This window comes from Hippichthys cyanospilos, chromosome 12 (genome assembly GCF_059441005.1).
Source record: "Hippichthys cyanospilos isolate Australia breed blue-spotted pipefish chromosome 12, RoL_Hcya_1.0, whole genome shotgun sequence".
In the NCBI taxonomy this organism is placed as follows: Eukaryota; Metazoa; Chordata; class Actinopteri; order Syngnathiformes; family Syngnathidae; genus Hippichthys; species Hippichthys cyanospilos.
In genome coordinates this window covers 16,235,011-16,259,693 of record NC_142380.1, presented here as the reverse complement: position 1 = coordinate 16,259,693, position 24,683 = coordinate 16,235,011, and the positions used below count along the sequence as shown (strand labels likewise).

Genomic DNA, 24,683 nt, shown 5'->3' with positions numbered 1-24,683 from the left:
TCTCTTAAATTTGGCTATTATTTATATAATTTATATATATTATTTATATAATTTATATTTGGCTGATTTTTTTGGGAGGCGGTGACTGAAATGCAGTACAGTATTTTGTTTTATTTTCATTAGTGTTGTGTGATTCTTATTCTTTTAAGGATATGGTTTCGTTCTCCAGCTACATATAATTCATAAAATGAAATAAATCTACATGTGATACATATATTTGTGCTCGTGTATTTTTTGTTTGTTTGTGTGTTTTAAATAAGCATAAGGTGGAACTCTTGTTAGAGACCAGCAAACCAAGTCGGAATTATTATAGCGCTGCAAAGGTCAACATACAACGTGCTCCATATTTAAAATCCTATTTCTTTTTAACGGTAGAAAATAATTTGTAGTGGAATTACAATGACCACAGGCCGAATATTTTTGAGCGAGTGTTCCACAATTTTATTTGTTGCGTTTTGAGTCAGTGTCATGCATTGTTCGATCGTCTGTCATGTCTGAAGAGGCGCATATAGATTCAAAAGGACAATCAATGAGCGAAACTAAAATTAGAAGTCGACTGGGTCTCATTGTAACGGGATTGGTAGGAGGTTCGCTTGTTGCCCTCTACGCTGTAGCTACGCCGTTTGTGGCCCCTGCATTAAGAAAAATTTGCCTTCCGTTTGTCCCCGCGACCACAACACAGGTAGAGAATGTCCTCAATGCTCTGCGGTCCAGGTCTGGAACCCTGGTGGACATTGGAAGTGGTGATGGGAGAATAGTAAGTGCAGCGTTGTGTATGTTTCCGTTTTGTTTGGCATGTGCGAAAAGATGAACATTTGACTAATTTTACTTGAATGACATAGGGAGAAAAGAAAGCACCGAATCGTGAAATGATTTAATTATTTTTTATTAGCATGGAAAACTTGATTATAAGACCCCGTTTCAGTGTTAGTGAACAGAATAATAATAATAACAAAGGTTTCAAAGGTTGAAGTACTCATTATCAGCCATAGTTGATACCAAATTACAACTGCGTCTTTAATGAAGCATGTTTGCTTATTGCTTTGAGAAATGATTTCTGGTAACTACGAATCCCAGACAATTTACCTCATTCATATAATGCACTAATCGATTATGCCTAACCTTTTCCACACAAAACACTAGAAATTAATCTTCAAGCAAACGTGTTGCAACAGATGCATGTGGAGTATTTTAATTTCCTTGTATACCCTTCTTGTATAGGTGATAGCTGCAGCCAGGCAAGGATTTCTGGCATCAGGCTTTGAGTTGAACCCATGGCTGGTGTGGTATTCCCGCTACAAAGCATGGAGAGAGGGAGTCCACCGCTCCACTTCCTTTCATATCTCTGACTTATGGAAGGTCAGTGAATCATCAGAAGGCACAACTCCGGTTTACTCCTGGTTGCACATTGCAAGGAACATTACGGGCTTCACTTCCGCTTCAAGAATAAAAAATTCAGTGTGGTCGTAAGAACTTGCTGATAATCAATTTTTATCCACTGTATTCTTCTCTAGGTCAGCTTTGCATCCTACTCCAATGTTGTTATTTTTGGTGTCCCTCAAATGGTAAGTTCAGTTGCAGCATAGATATTAGATAGATATTTCATTTAATGTCAAATAAGTAATTCACATACAAATGTGAGTAGCACGGAGTAAAAATTGCCACGCATGTGTTTAAAATGATCACTTAAATGTGATCATGGTTTCAGATGGACAAATTGGAGTTGAAGCTGGAAAGCGAGTTACCAAGTTCGGCCAAAGTGGTCGCCTGTCGATTCCCATTTCCTAACTGGGTTCCTGAACATACTGCAGGGGAGGGTGTTGACACTGTGTGGGTGTACAACGCCGAATCATTTAAATCACTCAGGTGCCATGGCGTGACGAAGAAGACAGCATCAGATAACAAGGACTTTGCAGAGTCACATACCTCCACGTAAAGGACGATGCTGGTTAGCAACTATTAAAATATCACAATATACTTTTTAATTTTTTTTATAGATCAATCATTTTTGTAAACGTTATTTCACTCAAGGGTAAGTTAGGTGTTTAAAAATAAAAAATACAAGTAATTCTCTGCTCTCAATTATTGAATGTGGATGCCCCCCCCCCACCCCACATACACACACACACACACACAGGTACTTGGAATACTTGATTGAAGAATGAATGATAGACTGTTCAGATACACTTTAAAGTGCTTGATTTTAATGACTAGTATTTATTTGTGTGAATATAAAAAAAAAAAAGTATGTATGAATGCAAATAAAGGTTTGTTTTACATGTATAAAAGTACACATTGTCAACTTGGGAACACAAGTTCATAATAGAGAGCAAACTCATACTGTTTGTTCATAGCAAGCCAAAAGTGGCGTTAGTAGTGGGTGGGTGGGGGCGGTTTGGTGAGGCGGTCATTCCACGAGAGCCCAGAATTGTCTTATTCGAGGGAACAAATTGCATATCAATTATGAACCTTAATCTGATATCAAGATTATCTAAAGCATGATGAAAATGAATTTGTCATACCTTAATTCATCTTGTTTTGAAGGCTTGAATTCGACTGACAGGCTCAGCTGACGAGCTAGCGGCACTTTGCTGCCATCTAGTGGTAAAAGAGAATAACCAATTGTTGCATGGAGTTCGTTCTCACCACTATGAAGTAATAATGCTGTCTGATGACAGATCTAAAGCTTACGTCAACCCCGAGATAAAATGAGCTCCAAATTAAGCGACAGTGTCAACACTAGATAGCTGTTGTCGCCTATAAACTGACGCTGTGGGACAAGCGGTCAAGATGGACTCTGACACTGCCGAGGAAGGTATCTGAAATACTTGTTGCCCCAAAAACTAGAGATGAGTGAAATCGCATATATCTGCTATGCCCTTTCTACTCACTCTGGCACTAGCTTGACCGCCTCCCTAATTCTCTTAATTCACCTATCTTCAGAACAAAAGTAAACATGACAGTGTAGCCTTAGCCAGCTAGTAGCATTAGCTTGCACCGTTTTTAGGTCAGCGGTTTTAATTAGCATGTCAGGTCAAGAGCAATGTTTGTCAAACGATCATAGTGTACTAAAACATGTGCAGTAACGTGCCATAAAACAGTAATAGCTTCCTATGTACACGATTTAATCAAGACAGCGACGTCTTGTCTTCTGTGTTATAACAAAGAATAAGTGAGATTTTGTCTACCTTTACATTTTATGCATTATTGTTATTAAGAATGTGTATCTAGCTGTAAATATTATCCAATTCTGGTCAATTAAGATGACACCACTTTGCTTAAAAACGGACACTGAAAAATCATGCATTCTTATAGGTGAACATTATTTTCTTCGCTTACAAATGAAGTTAAATTCGATACACTTTTACTACATTGTTACTAATTAATAATATAATTTCAACAACGATTTTGCGTGACTGATATTGCGTTATGATTTTGAAATTGCAAACGATATTGCGATTTTGACTCAGTATTTATGCTAAGTGTACATAAAGGTTAGTCTTTAGACTGTTCAGGTCTTCCTTATGTTATTTCCGTCCTTGTAAATTGTATTTGATCATTTATTCACTTTGTGTACATGTGTAATGTGTTCGTATGTATAACATAATGCTCTGCTCTATTACAGCTTTTCCATCAGATTCATGAGTATTGTTTTTTTTAAATGCAAATATTTACTCGAATCCTAGGTTGTCATTTAAAAATGTTAAATATAACTGAAGGCATTGCTTTGTCATGTATGTCTTGCACGAAGCAGATGTGTGCCGAGTGTGTCGCGCAGAGGGAACCCATGACAAACCACTCTATCATCCATGTGTCTGCACTGGAAGCATCAAGTTTATCCATCAGGAATGGTATGCTTCAACTGTTTTCAAGTGTTTTCAAGTGTTTTCTCGCTCATAGATTTAAATGTGAGTTTAAAGTTAGGTTGCGGTCTTAGAGCTGGCACCATATTTGTATTATTGTTGATGAAGTTTGTATTGGGTTACAATACTGTATGTTTGAATGCAGTGTTATTGATAAAACGGTGATGCAGTCGTGCAACCCAGATGTAAAGTTTTCAAACTGCAAAGGTATTTAGTTGTTTCCTTTGCAGATAAACTCATCTTTCAGTTGTAAAATATCTGTTTTTCAATTCTTTATTTTTCAGTGACACAATGGAAAATTGTGATTTTTTTTTTCTTATAACATGTCCTATCAATCGGGTGAATATAAATTTATCATTTATGTCTTTCTTCTCCTAGTTTGCTGCAGTGGCTTAAACACAGCAGGAAGGAATACTGCGAATTATGTAAACACACGTTTGCATTTACACCAAGTATGTCTTCTATTCTATTGTCATTTTATTTATTTGTATGATTTATCAAAATAGTTGTTTCTTTAATATCCACCTTTATCTTTGTGGTGTCTCTTCAATTGAAACATGTTCAGGTGCTCTATTTTTTACCTTTTTTTCCCCTCCAAACATCTTATTTTTTCAGTTTACTCTCCTGACATGCCTTCTCGTCTGCCTGCCCAAGACATTTTTGCCGGGTTGGTCACCAGTGTTGGAACTGCCATCAGATACTGGTTTCATTACACACTTGTGGCCTTCGCCTGGCTTGGCATTGTGCCTCTCACAGCATGTAAGTGTGAAGGGAATCATATATTAGGTTGTTATCATTATGTTCTTAGTTCATTGTTACCCATCTATGCAATCCTAGTTCATCTTGACCCTGTCCTTAGATAGAACTGTTGACGCACGAAAGTGTGAGCCGGGACCTTGGCCCAGCTGCCGGTGGCGCCCGGCTGGCTCTTTTGTTGTGTCTTGTAATCTGCTATGCTTCTATTCAATAAAAGCCGGGGGGAACGGCTGGGCAAGTGGAAAAACGCGTTGGAAGACCCACGAGTTACATTTGCCCAAGCGGTTTTTCCCTATGTCCGGCATAGAAAAGTCAATCTTGGCTGGTCTGAGTTACTCTTTTTGCTGTTTAAGCAGCTAGGCTTGTCCTAGTCTTCTTTTCTGAGATTTCTCTGACAGTAAGTCACTTACTATTTTTTTGCTGTGCCAGTTTTATTGTATAAGACTGAGTCATTTCCAAGAGCACTCATTTCACAATACCAACTGCACAATGTTGCTTTTATGAGAACATGTAATTAATAGAATCATGGTACTTCTGTCTTGAAATATTTAATTTGGAAAAAAAACATTTGTTTTTATCCCAGTAAACTTTTAACTTTACGTGTAATCTTACAGTATACATTAGCATAAAGAAAGCTTAACCACTGCAAAATATAAACTTAAAAACTACTCACATCTACAGCAAAGTAGAGAGAGTTGTAATGTGACCATAGCGTAGGATGATACTTTCACTTAATGCTTTACAGTCAATGCACGAATTAATGTTAAATTCTTGATCAGTGTCCCAATGCCTAGCATTGTCTATTCCAAACCTGGATGAAAAATGGGAGTATTGTGCTACAATGGATATCCAGTTTAAAAAAAACAAAACAAAACAAAAAAACAGTTGTTCTCAACCTTTGATCAGTGATGTACCCCCTGTGAAATATGTTTTCAGCCAAGTACCCCTGAATCAGTGAAAAGCATTTTTGGGTTAAAAAAAGACTTAAAACATGCCATCAGTGTCTGATTTATTAAAATTTAAGAACCTTTCAAACTTCGTTTGCATTGGTCCACAAACAAAAAAAAAAATCAAACTAAAGTGTCCTCTTCTGGATCATAGAAGAAATCTGTTATCAAAAAGAAATAACCTAATTATTAATAAAAATGTTACCACAAAAAAACGAATCAACATCAAGTGTCAGACCTGTTCTCAAAAACAAATAATCATAAATAAATATTTGTCCACAGAAATAATATATATATATAATATATATATATATAATATAATAATATATATAAACATAAAGCATCCTGTTTTGGGATTACAGTAGAGATGTGGTCACAAAAATAAATCATTACCCTAATTAATAAATATTGGTCCACAAGAAATAATCAGACCTAAAAAAGAAATAATTATGAACAAATATTTGTCCACAGAAAAAAACATCAACTTAAAGTATGCTCTTTTTGGATCAAGGTAGAGATCTGTTCACAAAAATCAATCATTAACTTGACAGGTAACGAGAGGTGGCACATTTAAAGTTGGGTCAAAACATTCTAGTATGGGGAAGAATCTGGATTTTTTTTAAATATTAAAATTAAATATCCTGAACATGACATTTATTTCTGAACTTACATTTTCCTGAAACTTATAATTCATTCAATAATTATTTTGAAAGGATTTTTGCATGTTTTTTTATTTTAAATCTCGAGTACCCGTTGAGTTCCTTCAAGTACTCCCAGGGGTACACGTACCCCCATTTGAGAACCACTGCTTTAGACAACTGATGGCCAACTTGGCAAACATTCAGGAAAACAACAACAACAACAACAACAACAACAACAAACAGCTAACCCCAACAGGAACCAACTTTATTTAGCCACACAGGCACACTACTATGTTACCTGGCTCTCAACATTATGCAGACACAATAGCTTTAAAAATGTACTACATGTAGCTTGGATCTTTAGCAAACAAACTAAAATGGGATTCTTTTTGCTTCAGTTACCATAGCACAGATAACATAAACTACATTAATACCTAAGGTCGGAGTTGACACACAAAATGTCCTGACCTGATACTTTGAGGAACATAAGTAGTTTTAGTTCTCTGAGTGTCAAATGATCATTTTAGTTAAAAAAAAAAAAAAAAAATGAGCGCAGTCAAAGGAAAAATGCTTCATATTGAGGTAAATGTTTCTTAAAATCTTATTTTTTGTTTTCCAACAGCACGTGTTTACAAGTGTTTATTTACTGGCTCTGTGAGCTCTCTTCTTACCTTGCCACTTGATATGCTCTCAACGTAAGTTCACGTTTCCTTTCAGTAAGTGGTTTTGACTTTCTCTATTTTTATTTTGAAAAAAAGAAAAACAAAGGAATATGTTTCACATCTTCCATATTGCATGATTTATATGGTTTTCATTTGTCATCTACCTACGGCAAGTTTTACTGAAGTTTCTTTCTTTTCACAGACAAAACCTGCTTGCAGATTGTCTGCAGGGCTGTTTTGTGGTCACTTGCACACTGTGCGCCTTCATTAGCCTAGTGTGGCTTCGTGAGCAAATCGTTCAAGGTGGCATCCCTCACTGGCTGGACCAGAATCCACCACTTTTGGTTCCCAACCAGCCAAACGGCCCAGTACTAGCCGATGAGGTGAAATTAAGTCAGACTAACAACGTGTATTTGTTTTTTCCTCTGTGTGCATAATCCTGAATTTGAACAGAAAATGTCATCACTTGCTAGAAAAAAAGTACAATATATTACAAAAGATATCAAGTGAGAACTGCGGAGGATTTCGGCTGCTTTTTCCGGAATCTTTCTATTTCGGTCAACTCATGACCATAATCGAGGGTAGGAACATAGATCAACCGGTTAATGAAGAGCCTCGTCTTTCGGCTCAGCTGCTTCGTCACCACAGACCACACTACACACAGTGAATGATTTTCAGCATTTATTTATCATAATTGTGTTGGTTATGGTTTGTAGATCGCAATATCAACAAATTCTACATCTATAGATGACATAAGGTGCACACAAACCTAACGAATCCTGAGGGACATTCCAAGATAAGCATGATATGGAACTTTATTTTATTGATGTCCTTGTGTATACCGTATGTATTATGCTGTTGCCCATTCCAATGGCATAATGATGATGATTTTAATGTCAACAGGTGGCGGACGCTGCAGAAGACCAGAACCCTGCTGGTCCACATGAGCCAGTACCTGCAAACCTGCACGAGGATGTGGTTCCATTTGATAATGATGATGATGATGATGATGATGATGATGATGATGATGAGGAAGATGATGACGATGATGATGACAGTGAAGAGGATGACGAGGATGAAGATGAGGAAGCCGGAGAAGACGATGCTAATAATGGAGGTCAACATTTTTTTGCAAAAAATAAAGATTATGATTTAAAGAGCTCTATTTTCATGACAACACAAATTCAGCATGATGCAGCATAATGCCTGTTTGCCTGTACCCTGAAAGATTTTCTTTAAATCACATTGCACCACTATATAGCTCTAGTCAGTATAGATCTGTAAATGCAACCGTTGGACCAAGTTTCTTCCACCTAAGTGTGACTCCCCAAGATTTTCATTATGGATACACTATATTGCTAGAACACTAGACTGTTAAAATGCCCAGAATATCATATAGTGGTCTGCCAAATTGGCAAACAGGCACAGCAAGCCTTGAACCTGCACAAAAATCTGGAGATGGCAGTATTTCTGCATGCACTGCCTAATTAAAATTGAGTCCATATTATCATTTATAAAAGTATGTCAAGCTTTTGTTCATTAGGCTGGTAACCTGTGAGTGTTCTATTTTGGCTGTTTATTATTATTCCTTTGTTTTCAGCAGGTAATCTAAACTGGAATGCTCTGGAGTGGGACCGTGTTGCAGAGGAGCTGACATGGGAAAGGGTGTGTGATTTTTATTTCACATTTCTTGTCCTACTGTTTACTCTAGTGTTGTCGGCATGTGGAACCAGAGAAATATTTGAACAGACTGTCCATCTGCAATAAACTCCGGATCTATGAAGCGTAAACATGAGTGAATACTTTATTGTTTCAGAATGCTGTGCGTATGATCATTTCTTCTGGTCACTGCAATTGTATTTGGCTTTGTTATAGTAACACTATCAAAAACGAAATTCATTTTGACAGTCTTTATAACATCAAATTCAAAGTCCCCTTGGTATTGTTTTACATTGTTTCTTGTTTGTGTGTGTGTGTGTTTGTGTGTGTGATTTTACAGTTACCGTTGTGTCCTTGTGTCTTACTGTTCATTATTAGTAGGAGTTGGAATAGAAGCATTATTATTCTTGTGTTGTTTCTCTTCAGATGCTTGGCCTGGATGGCTCCCTTGTATTTTTGGTAAGTGTGCACAATTTGGTTCACATGCGTTTTAGCACATTAAGTGATGTGCTTGAAATATTGTACAAAGCACTCATACATTCGCTACTAATTACCATTTAAGTGTGATTAAATACATTTGCACTACAGTTTACCTCAATGCAGCACGATTTGATGATGATGATATAAGGCTAAAGGATTTTTTATTGTAATTGCGCCTTCAGCAAAAGTACATTAAGTGACCCTTGTTGGGTGTGTCTACTCAAGGAACATGTCTTCTGGGCCGTCTCCCTCAACACTCTCTTCATACTGGTCTTTGGTAAGTTACCTGCAGTGTTGTTTTTAATGTTGTTTAATGGCATCACCATCTCAGTTGGCTCATCTTAGGCTGACCATGACTTCAGATTTTGCACCATATGACTTAAGTTTTTTTCCAGTAGTTCATTAAGGTAGAAAATAGATACTGTAAATAGATGGCTAGACCAAGAGATAACTCCTGTATTAATCCTGAGATGGAAATCAAATAATTGGGCCATTACCATTTATGTTTCAGTTGAGGATACTTGTGTAAAATTTTACTGGCTTGTAATGCTGTCAGCGATGCTGAGTTCTTGTAGAACCACATTAATGCTAAAGGAGCAAGTTTTTTTTTTCTTTTTTTCCTTCACTTTCCATAAGGCTGGCATAGTGGGAGACTGGTTAGTGCTAGCCGGAATCAGTTTAGATTCCGGCTCCGGCCTTCCTGTATGGAGTTTTTGTCTGGGCAATCTGGTTTCCTCCCACAATTCCCAAAAAAATGCAGCCCCCCCCCCATACTGTGTATGTTATAGGATTTACAAAATGAACCAAAAAAAAAGCAGCACTTTGTTTTACTCATTTGTGACTCTGCAATCTGCCCAACATAAATTTTTTCTCTATTTTCAGCATTTTGTCCTTATTACATTGGCCATTTCTCAGTGGTAGGACTTGGCTTTGACAACCAGGTAAGTGCACCGCAATCAGCGATTTCTTTTTGGCAATTTAATGACATTTATTGAATTGATTTTTTTATTTATTTTGATTTTTTTGGCGGTAGATGCAAGCCTCACACTTTGAAGGTCTCATCAGCACCGCAGTGGGTTATATCTTCCTGGCTGGAGCTCTCAACATCTGCCATGTATCTTTTACTGTAAACAATCACCTAATTTTAATACAATGGATCACATTTGTTCAATTTTCATTGGTATTTTAAAAATTATATTCATCATAGCGCCTCAAGTAAAATTCAACTTACACTGTTTATTTTGTTTTGCATACCATACAAGGGACCAAATCATATGATTGCCATTAAATATTCAGGGTGAAATTGGCAAACAACCAGTTTTGCACCATCTGAGCTGAGGTGTCTGAATGATGCCTTGCTCATGGCTACTTTAGCCTACACAAGCATTTCTGCAACAACTAGTCACAATTTTCCCCGAAGTCCTCCAGTCTCTTACAAACTGTATCAGTCACTGGTTTTCTTTTTAAACACATTTATTTTGTAACAGTGAAATTTTGCATGTATTTTGTTTTTTATATGTTTTAAATTGTGACTGTATCACAATTTATATCAGTCCCTAACGCTGAACCTTTTATAGACACTGGCTTCGTTAGTAAGATTTCAGCGCTCCAAACATCTCCTGGGTCTCTGCTACATTGTTGTCAAGGTAAACTGCAGAAGCTTTTATAAGCAGATTCATCTACAATACTTCAATATTGTTATTTGAGTTTGTCACCTAACCCCCTATTTTTTGGCTTCCATTCGTAGGTGTCTTTGCTGGTTGTCATGGAGATAGGCTTGTTCCCGCTGATTTGTGGCTGGTGGCTAGATCTTTGTTCATTGGTAAGAACAAATGAAACATTTACAGTTGACTGATAATACAGTGAGGCACGTGTCCTTAATTATTTCCAGTTGAGATCTGCAGGCCACCTGAAATTCACTAATGCTTGTCCAACCTGGCTGGTAGACATTTCTGAAATAAACATGACATTTTAGCTTGTTCAATATTTTATAGTTCATAGGTTGATGCACTCATTTTATTTTTTTGCATTTTATTAGCAATTCCAGTGAGTATGAAGTGATTTGTTTATCATTTTTATTTATTTATAGATTTTATAACAATTTTTTTTCAATTAATTTTTTTTTTAATGAAAGAAAATTCATAATAGTCGGCGAAATAACTTCAATGTGATGAAAGTTAGGAGAAATAAAAACCTATGAATTTTCACCAATGCAAGTTACACATTGCTTCAACCATGCTTCAATAGATTTTAAGAAATTACCTCAAGAAACAAACATGGACAAAAATGATTAATTAACTTAATATTTTGTTCCACAACCTTTTGAGGTAATCATTGCAATCAAACGATTCCTATAACCGTTAATGAAACTTCTGCACCTTTCAGCGTCTACTTTGGCCCACTCCTCATTAGCAACCTGCCCCAGTTACCTCAGGCTTAATTCTGTTGAAGCATGGTTGAAGAGCAATCGCTGATTTCCATTAACATCTCACATTTTATTAATTATTACTTTCATCACATTGAAGTGATTTGTCGGCCCACTCTGAATTGTCTTTCGTATACCAACAATTTTGTCCACGTGTGTATAAAGATAATTTTATCCTGTTGTCAAAAACCCCAGCCAACTCTTACCTGTGTATTCCACATACTGCATTGTGGCTCTGCTACGCTGCACCTTGCGCAGCACTACACAGCCATGTTAATGAATGAGAGTGGTTCCACATACTGCGTATCCGCCGCCGGTCCGCCGCCCACCGCTGTGGTCTATTTCACGGTTTAGAAAGCACCCGACAGGAAAACCAACATGATCTACATTCGGATTTACAAGAAAAAAGCACTCCATATTGACAAGATTGTCTTCTCCTTTGCTGATTTTTTGGATGATGCTAAAGCAACTACAGTCGGCCCCCGGCTTACGAGCACCCTGATTTACGAACAATTCGCCTTACGAGCGTGGATCAGGAAGATTTTTGTCCTCCGCTTACGAACAAATCTCTCGCCTTACGATCAATTCGACATGCCGGCCATTGAGTATGTAGAAATGTTCTCGTTTAATTGCATCAATAAAATCAACAGTAGCGACATCATCAATCATCAGTAGATACTTGTGGCGGTAACGTGAACGCTATTGGTCTTACAACGTCACACTGACTGTCTCACTCACGGTGTCTAAATATATTACCATTTAAGTGTAGTGTTTGTACAGCTAAAAGGGAAAAACAGCTGACATGAAATTAAATGTGCCGATTGCAGGACAAAGAATTGTCATTGGTTTAAATGTGTGTTTTTTTTTTAAATTAATTGTCAATACATTCCAACCGTTTAAAAAAAAAAGTGCGAATAATTATCAGTCAGTCACGGAGATGCGAATATGCTATTGGTCGATTAAGGTCACCCGGTCTCACTCACGGAGATGCTATTGGCCGGCGTCACACGTCAATCACAGAAATGCCGATATGCTATTGGCCGAACGCCTTTATCTAGCTTGATGGGACAGAATGGAAGGAAGGAGAGAAAATTAGTGAAAAACGGAATGTTGTGAAGACTTTGCAAACTTTATCTGTTGGACATAGCTTCTAAAATTACTAGCAGCGGTAAAGAAAGAAATAAGAGGATGATGTTTTAGTATCTGCGTGATTTGCACCCTGACTGAAAGAGTTACTGTAACACTGTAAGACCAATAGCATATCTATCGCCGTGCTCAAGTCTCGTCGTTTCAAACGTAAAAGCTATTAATCCATTGTATTTATTATATAATGCAAGTGTATAGCAGATTATGTCACTCAATTTTAATATATGTATGCAGTGTGTCGTTTTTACCTAAGGCTTCGGCGCGCGTTGCACGCATTCACGAATTAACATGGGTTTGGATTGCCCGCTATACGAGCAATTCGAGATACGAGCGTAGCCGCTGAACGGATTAAGTTCGTAACCCGGGGGCCCACTGTACTTCTCCCCTGTGTCAGTGACATAGAGAAAAAAAAAGAGCAAAAACTTTCCTCCTGTTTATTAGCGATGTAAAATGGGTACAAATATATATTGAGTCACAATTCTGTCAATTTACTTAAAAGTTAAAATGAGTACTGTAAGTACTTACCCATTGTAAATGAAGCATGCAATTAAGTGTTATCCATGCAAACTTTCCACAAAAGGAGCTTGGTTTGTTTGTGGAAGTTTAGAAAACTTTTACTTTTTCTTTTAATCTCGCAAGTTGGTAGTCCCCGTGCAAGCGCAGTATGACCTTCCAGGGATGCGTCCTGCCGTCCTGGCAGAGTGGAGACATAACGCATTATGTTGAATCCAGGGGTTACCCACATACATACCACGGTATCATAATGCACAGCACATTTGTCGTTTGATAGAGCGATTGATTGATTGATTGATTGATTGATTGATTGATTGATTGATTGATTGATTGATTGATTGATTGATTGATTGATCGCAGGAGTTGTTTGATGCAACCTTCAGTGACCGGGAACAGAGTTTCAACTCAGCCCCAGGAACAACCATGTTCCTCCACTGGCTGGTTGGCATGATCTATGTCTTCTACTTTGCTTCTTTCATCCTACTGCTCAGAGAAGTAAGTGGACAATGTGTTTTTTTCACAATGATATGCAATAAATTACTGTTTATCTACATGCACTTTCCTAATAAGTGTCCTTTTCTGTCTGCAGGTTCTCCGACCAGGTGTTCTATGGTTTTTGAGAAACCTGAATGATCCAGACTTCAACCCAGTTCAAGAAATGATCCATCTTCCTATTTATAGACACCTTACAAGATTTTTACTCTCTGTGGTTAGTCAAGTCTCTGTCCCATAATATCCAAAATGTCTGTTTATACTATAGCACTCCCACTAACTTACTAAGTTAAAGCTTGACTGTTAACCCAAATACAGTTCAGAAACCCCTGATGACTTGAAATGAAATAGCAGAATTCATGAACTTTTTTTTTTTTTTTTTTACTGTGTGTGTGATTTTTAGGTGGTTTTTGGTTCCATCGCTCTGCTGATGCTTTGGCTTCCCATTAAGATCATTGCATTTTTCTTCACCACTTTCCTGCCTTACAATGTTATGCTTTACAGGTACACAGAAATAACAGTAGTCATTTACTGTTATTTTTTTGTGCGTACATATTTTACATTTTCAAAAAAACTTCACACCTATTTTTTTCAGATATTCTTTTAAGACAAAGTCGTGCTTTTGCCTTGTTTTGCAGTGATGCTCCTGTCAGTGAGCTGTCATTGGAGCTGCTTTTGCTCCAGGTTGTCCTACCGGCATTGTTGGAGCAAGGTCACACTCGCCATTGGCTCAAAGGACTTATCCACACCTGGACACTCACCGTTGGCTATGTACTGTAGGTTAAAGGCACTCCCATTTTCAACAAGAACCTAGAAGTACAGGAGAACATTTAAATGAACGTTGAACAACTTTGAAATGTATATCAATCCTAAGGACCTAATAGAAAAAAGAATGCAGACATTCACATTAAAATGGATCGGTTTCAAATCAAACATCCTGTTTTGCTAAGACTGATCATGAACATTCTGCAGGGACCTCCACTCCTATTTGCTGGGTGATCAGGAAGACACTGAAAATCAACCTAACATCCCTCCTGCTCTCGATAACAACCAGATTCCCGGCTTTGGAGAGGGCCTTCATGCTGCCCATCAGGCCATCTTGCAGCTGGGTGGCCCCATGGATTTCCAGCCATACCGCAAACCATGCAACTTCCCCATTAAGGTGAAAACGTGTTTGTGAGCTTGAAAATCGATACATATAGTTATGTATATTTATATAAGTGGTTCTCCTGTGTTACCTTTCATGGTCTCTTCTTGTCAGATAATCCTGCTGGTTGTTTTCTTGTGTGTCACACTTTTGCTGGCTAGTCTGATCTGTCTCACAATACCTGGTAAGTTGAGGCTTAGAATAGAAGTTACTTTTTTTTTTTCTCCGTAGGAGTGAATTCTGAAATCATTTTTTTTGTTGGCCTCCTTTTCTAGTGTGGGTGGGTCGCTGGCTAATATCCTTCTGGATGGGGAGCGCCAGTGTTCATGAACTGTATACAGCAGCCAGTGGCCTCTATGTTTGCTGGCTGTCCATTCGAGCTGCTACTATGCTGCTATCCTGGATGCCACAAGGATGGACTGCCATTGTAATGAAAGCCCGTGAGTGGACACTCTTGGTAAGCTCTTCTTAGATTCATTTCTTCAGCATTTTTTGATGCATCCCTTGGATATCTTTCAAATGTTCAGGTCATTATGATCTAATTAACAGATTGTGAAGACCTTGGTAGTCGCAGCACTCTTGGCTGGAGTGATTCCTCTACTTTTGGGTCTCCTGTTTGAGCAGGTCATCGTGGCTCCACTCAGAGTCCCACTAGACCAGACTCCTGTCTTCTACCCATGGCAGGTAATGTTAGTCAAAGTATTTATTGTCATATGCATTGTTTAAAACTGTTAAAGTAAGTCAACTAACATATAAACACTTGCCGAACTTTAATCTATGAATTGACTGTATTTTTAGCCAACATTAGCGGGTTAGCAGCAACTAACAACAACTACTAACTATAAAGTGCAACCTCTACACAAACAAACACATAAACAGAATAAACACTCATCGCTTACTAAACATAGGCAGTAGCGTGCGTTATCAACATAAATGATTAAAAACTATAAATATGAGCTTACGTTGTCATTCACTACGTCACCGTAAAAAGCCGAATGACGCACAGAGAACGTAAAACAAGGAAACGGAAATGCAACGTGACCCGACAAATTAAAAGCATGCATTTCAAAATAAGATTAAAAAAACGTCACAAACTCTAACGCTTGAAGAATTCTTAATATAGTTATTAACTAATATTACTTAGTTATTTGATGAATACAGTACTGTATAATGTACTTTTTTGCTTTTTTCAATTTTTTTCCATTTTTGCGCATTTTTTAAATGATTTTTTTATTTTGAAATATTTTTAATTTTTCCTGGAAAAAAGTACTGAGACCGCGATATCTGAGACCGCGAAGTAGGGGGATCACTGTAGTGCCACAGTTACCTTGAAAAAATAACTTACTTTACTACTTGTTTGAAAAAAGTAACTACGTTTGATTAAAAGTTACTTTAACAGTTACAGGAGCTACTTTTGAGGGGAAAAAAAATGTTCAGCTCAGGCTCGGTTGTTGTTATGCGTGAAAGTTCGGGAGGGTATGTAAATGCGTGAAGTGAAGCACGCAAGGTTAGTGTTAGGGTCAGTGAGTTCTGTCACGCATGCATACCTTCGTACCAGTTATGTGCATACCTGGTTATACATATATTATAGTGACTAATTATAGAAAATTAATTTTAATGTGATTACTTGAAATAGTGGTGTGTTAGTTTGGTTGGTACTTTGCAGGCATCCCTACACAAGATTAATGTGGTTTGCAATCATCTTCAGTATTTGCATACTTATATTATTTATTCTTAAAAATGTGAAGAAGTCTACCTTATCTTCATCCCTCACTGTGTATCCACTGCTAGGTTGTTGTTTCTTGTTTATGTTTCAGGACTGGGCCCTGGGTGTCCTCCATTCTAAAATCATTGCTGCTGTCACACTGATGGGCCCTCAGTGGTGGCTGAAGACTGTGATTGAACAGGTCAGCCAATGATAGCACACGGGAATTGATGCTATTCAAGTTGAGCCTTTCTTTCAAATTCATCTTTTCAAATATCACTAAATGTGTGTGGATGATTAAAAAAGCGACTTTAATGTGGATGGTCCATTTCCTTAACAATCTCAATTTCTGTATTTGTAAATCAGCAATATATTAGCTTGACTTTTTCATTTAACAACTTTAACCTATTTGGCCACACGTCCAAGTCAGTCAGAGCAGGAGCCTGACCCATTTTCCCCCCTTGATATTATCAAAACTATATTGCACGCACACTCCTACATTTGTCTAATTCCTTCAGTAAAAATATATTTATATACTGTATATTTTGTCACTTGATAAGGTTTTGTATTATCTGAGTGTATCTTTGCTGTCAAAAAAATCAAAAATATTGTACTGATTGTTTTTATAAGTTGAAGAGGACACGGTGGCAGTTGTTCACCATTTTAGATCACAAGAGAATGTGGCAAACCAAACCAGAAACCAATATTATGCTTGCCTTTGCTTGACCTCTGAAATGACATTGTATCCTGCCGTTTTGGGGGAGTTCCAGAATTCATTGGAAGCCAAAACAATAAACATCCTAAGTCATAATTTTTACATTCAAACAAGATTTGAAGTTTAAGTGGCAGTGTTCAAGCAAATGAAGTGCCCCTTTATTCTCAAACCTAATTTTATCCGTTTAAAATTCGCAAACTCAAATCCATGCTGTGTGTTGTAGGTTTATGCTAACGGTATCAGAAACATGGATATTCACTTCATTGTGAAGAAACTAGCTGCTCCAGTTGTCTGCATCCTGCTGCTGGCTCTGTGTGTCCCCTATACAATCTCAAAAGGCATCACACCTCTGCTAGGTGAGAAGTCCTCCCTACTATACTTCCATTTTTATGAAGTTGGCATCAAAAATATGCATTTTAAATAAGCTGTGGTATAATCCTCCACCCATACCTTTCTTCTATGTTCTCTTCTTCCTTCTTTTTCCACATTTTGCTTTCTGCCTCGAACAGTTGTGCAGTCGGAGATGCAGACTCTGGTAGAGAGGAGAATCTATCCATTTCTACTCATGGTGGTTACATTGTTGGCGATTCTGTTCTTCCAAATTCGTCAGTTCAAACATCTGTACGAGCACATCAAGAACGACAAGTTAGTAACCGAACCGACCAACATGTTTACCGTGGTTGGGTACAATGCAAAATAAGTCTAAATAAGTGCAAGGAGGGACCGAAATCCCACGGTTCTTCGGGGTTGGCCATCTGCTGATTAAAAATGAGAAATAATTTAAAAAGAACTGAGAAGTATTGGGAAGTGGAACCTCCCAAATCACTACAATACTTTCCTGTTATGGTGGTGTACTTCCCATTTGTTTTAAACAACTTTGTAAAAATCTATGGCAGCAACACATCACAAAATTCAATGTAAGTGTAATATTGAACATGTTTCCTTCCATGCCACTTTTTCACATCACATTTCAAATTCCCAGAAAACTTGCAAGCACTCACTTTTCAAAGACTTGCTTGAACGAAGTCTCTAAGTGTTTGCAGAAGATACAAAATATGCTGAGTATATCACACGGAATAATTGTTTGACCTGAGGCTTATGTGGAAGTGTAAAGCCATCAATTTACAGTGCTTAACTTTGTAAGTTTCATTTTCTTTGTTTACGTAAAAGATAGGAGTCAAAGTTAATTGGATAAATCGACAACTTGTTAATATCAAATAAACCAACAACTACAGTGGGCCCCCGGGTTACAAACTTAATCCGTTCAGCGGCTACGCTCGTGTCTCGAATTGCTCGTATAGCGGGCAATCCAAACCCATGTTAATTCGTGAATGCGTGCATCGCGCGCAGAAGCCTTAGGTAAAAACGACACACTGTATACATATATTAAAATTGAGTGACATAATCTGCTGTACACTTGCATTTTATAATAAAAACATTGGATAAATAGCTTTTACCTTTGAAACGACGAGACTTGAGCTGGGAGTAAACATAAAGGGCAGAGTCCAACGCTCAAAGTTAACACGGCGATAGATATGCTATTGGTCTTACAGTGTTACAGTAACTCTTTCAGTCAGGGTTCAAATCACGCAGATACTAAAACATCATCCTCTTATTTCTTTCTTTACCGCTGCTAGTAATTTTAGAAGCTATGTCTAACAGATAAAGTTTGCAAAGTCTTCACAACATTCCGTTTTTCACTAATTTTCTCTGCTTCCTTCCATCCTGTCCCTTCAAGCTAGATAAAGGCGTTCGGCCAATAGCATATCGGCATTTCTGTGATTGACGTGTGACGCCGGCCAATAGCATCTCCGTGAGTGAGACCGGGTGACCTTAATCGACCAATAGCATATTCGCATCTCCGTGACTGACTGATAATTATTCGCACTTTTTTTTTTAAACGGTTGGAATGTATTGACAATTAATTTAAAAAAAACACACATTTAAACCAATGACAATTTTTTGTCCTGCAATCGGCACATTTAATTTCATGTCAGCTGTTTTTCCCTTTAGCTGTACAAACACTACACTTAAATGGTAATATATTTAGACACCGTGAGTGAGACAGTCAGTGTGACGTTGTAAGACCAATAGCGTTCACGTTACTGCCACAAGTATCTACTGATGATTGATGATGTCGCTACTGTTGATTTTATTGACGTAATTAAACGAGAACATTTCTACATACTCAATGGCCGGCATGTCGAATTGCTCGTAAGGCGAGAGGTTTGTTCGTAAGCGGAGGACAAAAATCTCCCTGATCCACGCTCTTAAGGCGAATTGTTCGTAAATCAGGGTGCTCGTAAGCCGGGGGCCGACTGTATTTCAATAATCTGTTAATAATTTAGAGAAGTGGATCTCAACCTTTTTTCTTAGATGTCCTCCATTTGAAATATCCAATGAGATTGCTTGTTGTGTTCACCCGGAAAAGGCAATCGAGAGTGCGTTACATAGACTTGGTCAGGAGAAGGTAGACTTCTTTGGAAACAATGTATGGGCATTACTTTTAATTTTATTATTATTATTACTGTATCGTATCATTTGACAGAACTACCTTGTTAGTTTTTGTACTTAAATGATATAAGCCCACCTCCTCCCGCCCAAGTCGATGTGATGCACTCTCGTTTGCTCGTTCCTGGTGAACACAACAAGCAATCTCATTGGATACCAAGCTGTCAATCAATCGCTTTTACAAGCTCTGATTGGCTTTGTGGCACATTCATAACGTGTGTGCAGAACTGAGCGCGCGCAGAGGACGACTCGAGCCAACGAGAGCTCGATGTTGAGCGGACGCGATGTTGAGCAAGGGAGGGAGGAGTATCGTGAGCGAGAGCGAGAGAGGGCTATCGCGAGTGAGCAAAAAGGAATTTTGAGCGAGCAACATTTTTTTCCGTGCTTAAAATCCATCGACGCTCACTCAAACTCTTATCATTGCGCATTCAATAGTTTTTTTTCTGCGCTCAAAATATGTTTTCGCTCTCTCTGTTTTATTTTCTGGGCTCAATTTTTTTTTTTGCGCGCTTGCGATTGTGGCAAAAATATAACACCATAAACATATACCAAAAGGAAATACCCGGCACAAAAAAAGTGTAATATCAACAATGGCCAGAGGTGGCACCATAAAACAAATATCAAGCCAAACGAAGCTCAAATGAATAAACTATTAAAGGATAAACTAAATTAGTTCCAAAACATCATTATTTCCGGTGCCGCCCATGCGATCCGGTACTAGTTGATACACAGACCGGGACTGGGCCGCAGATCAATGGTTGGGGACCTCTGGTTTAAATAACATGGAACACAGTTAATTAAACCTGCACCCTCAGAAATGCACGAATCAATACCCTAAACATAGCTCTCAGTTTTATTCTCGAAACAATACATAATCAACTACAAATACCAGCAATCAGAAAAAAAAATAATTTTGCAATAAAGTTTACGGCAAAATACATTTTTAAAATCTGATTATTCAATTACTCTATGAAATAATAGAATGATCAATCAATCAAAATTGACAGCACTAGTAAGAGATTCCTTTAAATTAGTTTCCAGTCAACAAGAAATAGAAGATGAGTTAAGAATGACGATGACAGCTTCCCTACCTTCTTTTCCCTTCAGGTACCTGGTTGGACAGCGACTGGTCAACTATGAACGCACGGCAGAAAGGAATTGATCCACCTCTGAAAACATCTCTTCAGAAGCTTGACTTTTGTTGGATCCGTATCTCAACGTACAGTACTCTAAGCCAGGGGTTAGACTCAAGTTTTTGGAGTCAAGGACCTGTTATAGAAGGCAACTTTTCCAAGGACCCCCATCGCAAACATCTGTGGAAACAAACAAACCAAAAAAAATCATTAAAGCCAAACATTAAGTGCCCTTTTTATTCACCGACAGATTCAATGTTGTTACTTTTCTGCTATAGTGAAGTTTAGAAAATAAAAACAGCAAATTGCACGCCTCCTTATAACAAACTGGGTCAATTTCCCCCAAATGGGTTGTAAACAGAATTTGACAAATTTCAAAATATACATTTTTAAACATACATGAACTCTTTCAGTGCCAAGTGTTATAGGAAAAGGCGATCTATAACGTGCCAATATATTTCACTTATCTTTCAAGGCTGACAGGATATTGTGTGCTTTGTCTATGTAAACATAAGTGGTACTGTATATGAAAGATTGAGTTCCATTCCTTACCTAGAATTACAAGTATGTAATATATGTGTTGTATGTATGACAACACTGCTATCCAATGGTCACAGTTATCACTACAGATAAGCACTAGTCAAGGGAGGCAGCTACCCTCCTTAAAAAAAAAAAAAAAAGTATTTCACGAGAATTGTATTATTTTAGTACTACTACATGGCACTGAAAGAGTTAAGCTGGTTGACTTGCCTGCTTTAGTGGAGTCATGAATAACCAGGTCAAGTTGTCCCCCGCCTACTGTACTGCCCGAAGCCAGCTGAGATAGCTGCCAACAATTCTGCGACCCTTCTGAGTATAAGCGTCTCTAGAAAATGCATTAATTAATACTTTCACAATTTAATATGAAATAAAATGAAATGAACAAATATTATATATTTTATTACATATTATATATTTTGTTATTAATTACCCAAATTTAAAATGAAATGAACACATATATTTTTTATCAATTACCCAAATTATTTCACAGACCCCCTGCAAGTGAGGTTAGGACACCCAGGTGTCCACGGACCCCACTTTGAGAACAACTGCTAAGCTACCACAACTATTAACCACTGTGGTAAAACTCCTGCTGATTGATGCAATCTGCTAGGGCTGCACAATTAATCGAATTTTAATTGTGATCACGATACTGGCTAGCAACGTTTAATGAAGCTGATCCTCAGCGATATTAACGTTTCAAAAGCCGGCTACAGTAAATGTCAAATCCAGCACTTTGTCATCCTATCACCAGGGGCCGATGTTTCCCACCTGTTTGCATGACAAAAGCCACAGTTTTTTTCACTCTAATATATTATTTACCATGTAAAATGGCATCGACTTTCTCACCTGATTCCTAATATGCACAGTGCTAGCTGTCAATTGAGACCCATTTTGAAAAAATCTGAAAATTTGAATGAATTTGGTTTTGAAATGATCGACATTTTGACTGCTAATTGATTAAATTTTGTTTAAAAGTAAATAATGTGCTTGGTTCTAAGTCGGCTTCATTATTTTCATTGGTCTGTAGTCAGCAAGTAAGTTAGCTGTTTTGCTACTTACTTACTTTTTTTTAGTTTAATATTATTTCTAATTATCAAACTTTGAGGCCTTGTTTAAATGCTGCTTCTTTTTTTTTAAAAAAAAAAAAGGTTAATAAATAGACATGTTTGACCTAACATGATGAATAATCATGGTTTCAATAATGACCAAAATAATTGTGATTATTATTTTGGCCATAATCGTGCAGCCCTAGCTTCTGCCAAAGTAGGCTTGGATTTAGGGCTGTGTTGTAGCTTGAAAAAAAATGCCAATCATTGAAGAGTTGTCTACGTTGTTTTTTTGTTTTATCTTTTTGCTTTGTTCATATACACAGATGTCAACAATCTTTCAGTGGAGCATCTTAACAAATCGAAAAGTGTGGGGCTTTATTCAACTTTAAAACTATGCTTCCTCCTTTACAATACTGACCGGGCTATGTCTTTTGACATTTTAACTGTCGAAAGAGACTTTGATTCATCCATCCATCCATCCATCCATCCATCCATCCATCCAACCGTCTATTTTCTATAGCCGCTTACCGTCAGTAAGGTCACATGCTTGCTGGTGCCTATCCCAGCCTTCACACCTAGGGACAATTTAGAGCACAGGTGTCGAACTCCAGTCCTCGAGGGCCGATATCCTGCACGTTTTCAAACCTTTTCCCTCAAAAACACCTGATTCAAATGATTGGGATCATTTTGAAGCTCCTGCAGAGCTTGGTAATGAGCTAATCATTTGAATCAGGTGTGTTGGGGAAAGAAAACCGGAAAACATGCAGGATGCCGGCCCTCGAGGACTGGAGTTCGACACCTATGATTTAGAGTGTCCGATACACCTACCATGCACGTTTTTGGGATATGGGAGGAAGCCGCGCAGGCTCGGGGAGAACATGCAAACTCCACATAGGATGCCCTGAGCCAGCTGGAATTGAACTTAATACCTGTAAAATGTGAGGTGGACGTGCTAACCACTCTTCCACCATGCCGGCCAGCTTATTATTCATCACTGAGGGAAATATGATGTAATATGTGTTTACATTTGATTTAAATTCTTTTTACTCTGCTAAAAAAAGTTTGAAGTACATTTACAAAAGGACACTATGGAAAGACTGCAGCATGTTCTTTTTGAAAGAGATGCTAATAGAACGTTTTTAGGTCATGCTTTAAAAGGCGGTACACAAATTTTGAAAAATTTATTTAACCTCAGCTTGACTACGGTGTTTATTCTGACTGCAGATTTGCTTTAACATTCTGTTAGATATACTGTTTTAGTTGAGAAATGTATAAACACTGAAAGGAGCCGTTTTGGAAAGCGTCATTCATCCACTTTCAACTAACTTTTTCTCTGTTGGTCCTCCCATTTGTTTAATGTTGAACCATTTTAATTTTCATAGTTTCGCACATGCCCCTAAAGTAACTAAGGTATTCCTGCAATTGCAATAAGGACTGCACTCTTGTGTACCAGTTTTTTGTTTTTTTTTGTACATTTCTTTTCAACCTGAGCCACACATTTGTACTTTGTTAAACATGAATGTAGAATTGCATTGTTTGATAAACTTTTATGTTTATGTAAGAATGTTTAGGGCTATATGAACTCCAGTTAGGATGTAGTTGCTATTGGATTTTAACTTAAAAAGGGTGTTTTTTTTTTTTTTTTAATATATATAATACGTGTGCATGTGTGTGTGTTTTGAAGTACACCAGTCAGTATTTCATAACTTAATGTTCAGTTTAGTCATGCTTGTGGGTTGTTTTTTTCATGTGTAGCTTTCCTCTTGAAATAACTACTGCTTAATGTTAAGAAGTGCCCTTGTAGGATGGTCTTGACCTGAGCTACACTTCATTTGTCTTAGATTTTTATTTCAGGAGGTAAACACGTTTTCGAATTAGAAAATTAGGTCAAGGCTTAAAAAAATGTGGTCATGAAAAAGGAATAATAAAAGGAAACAATATAAAAGTATTGTGTTCTTTACATTGTTTCATGGACTTAAGGACGAATAGAGTCAGAAAAAAAATGCAAGTCAACCAAATTAAATGAGCTTGCTTGCAAGACAAGGACTAAACCAGGAGTGATTGACAGCTTACAGAAAGATCAAGTCTGGAAAAAGTCCCTATGGCCCAGTCAAGCGACCTTGAGTTTTATTAAAGGTGTTTTGATTTGTCAGTTAAGTGAGTATTCTGCCTCTAGCCCAAAAATCACCTGGGATACGCTCCACCTTATCGAATTTGACCTAAATGAGAACGAGAAAGTAGAGAAAAATTGTCATGTATTTGTGTCCAAGATGCCTTTATCAACAAATGAAAGTCA

General features: G+C 37.6%; 2 protein-coding genes across 2 annotated transcripts; both read left to right on the top strand.

Moving 5' to 3' along the window:
• Positions 1–13: 13 nt before the first annotated feature.
• On the top strand, positions 14–2,128 carry atpsckmt (fATP synthase c subunit lysine N-methyltransferase). The gene is made up of 4 exons (XM_088429846.1): positions 14–757; positions 1,222–1,359; positions 1,515–1,565; positions 1,709–2,128. The coding sequence occupies exons 1-4, from the start codon at positions 491–493 to the stop codon at positions 1,934–1,936; spliced, it is 684 nt and encodes a 227-aa protein (XP_088285972.1). The 5' UTR covers positions 14–490; the 3' UTR covers positions 1,937–2,128.
• A 509-nt stretch (positions 2,129–2,637) lies between these two features.
• On the top strand, positions 2,638–24,335 carry LOC148415106 (E3 ubiquitin-protein ligase MARCHF6-like). Its single transcript, XM_088429899.1, has 26 exons — positions 2,638–2,815; positions 3,752–3,851; positions 4,242–4,315; positions 4,479–4,622; positions 6,830–6,902; positions 7,072–7,252; positions 7,773–7,986; positions 8,470–8,534; positions 8,955–8,987; positions 9,234–9,285; positions 9,891–9,949; positions 10,042–10,122; positions 10,586–10,654; positions 10,756–10,830; positions 13,453–13,587; positions 13,682–13,801; positions 13,988–14,088; positions 14,223–14,360; positions 14,557–14,746; positions 14,846–14,915; positions 15,007–15,188; positions 15,281–15,415; positions 16,549–16,638; positions 17,375–17,507; positions 17,661–17,796; positions 20,770–24,335. Exons 1-26 carry the CDS (start codon positions 2,791–2,793, stop codon positions 20,822–20,824), a joined length of 2,730 nt encoding a protein of 909 aa, XP_088286025.1. The 5' UTR covers positions 2,638–2,790; the 3' UTR covers positions 20,825–24,335.
• Positions 24,336–24,683: the final 348 nt, after the last annotated feature.

Coding starts and splice junctions, on each gene's coding strand:
- atpsckmt (XM_088429846.1), top strand. CDS start 491: ATGTCTGAAGAGGCGCATATAGATTCAAAAGGACAATCAATGAGCGAA. Junction 1,360..1,514: donor ATATCTCTGACTTATGGAAG/GTCAGTGAATCA, acceptor ATTCTTCTCTAG/GTCAGCTTTGCATCCTACTC. Junction 1,566..1,708: donor TTTTTGGTGTCCCTCAAATG/GTAAGTTCAGTT, acceptor TCATGGTTTCAG/ATGGACAAATTGGAGTTGAA.
- LOC148415106 (XM_088429899.1), top strand. CDS start 2,791: ATGGACTCTGACACTGCCGAGGAAG. Junction 6,903..7,071: donor CCACTTGATATGCTCTCAAC/GTAAGTTCACGT, acceptor TTCTTTTCACAG/ACAAAACCTGCTTGCAGATT. Junction 14,361..14,556: donor CTCACCGTTGGCTATGTACT/GTAGGTTAAAGG, acceptor AACATTCTGCAG/GGACCTCCACTCCTATTTGC.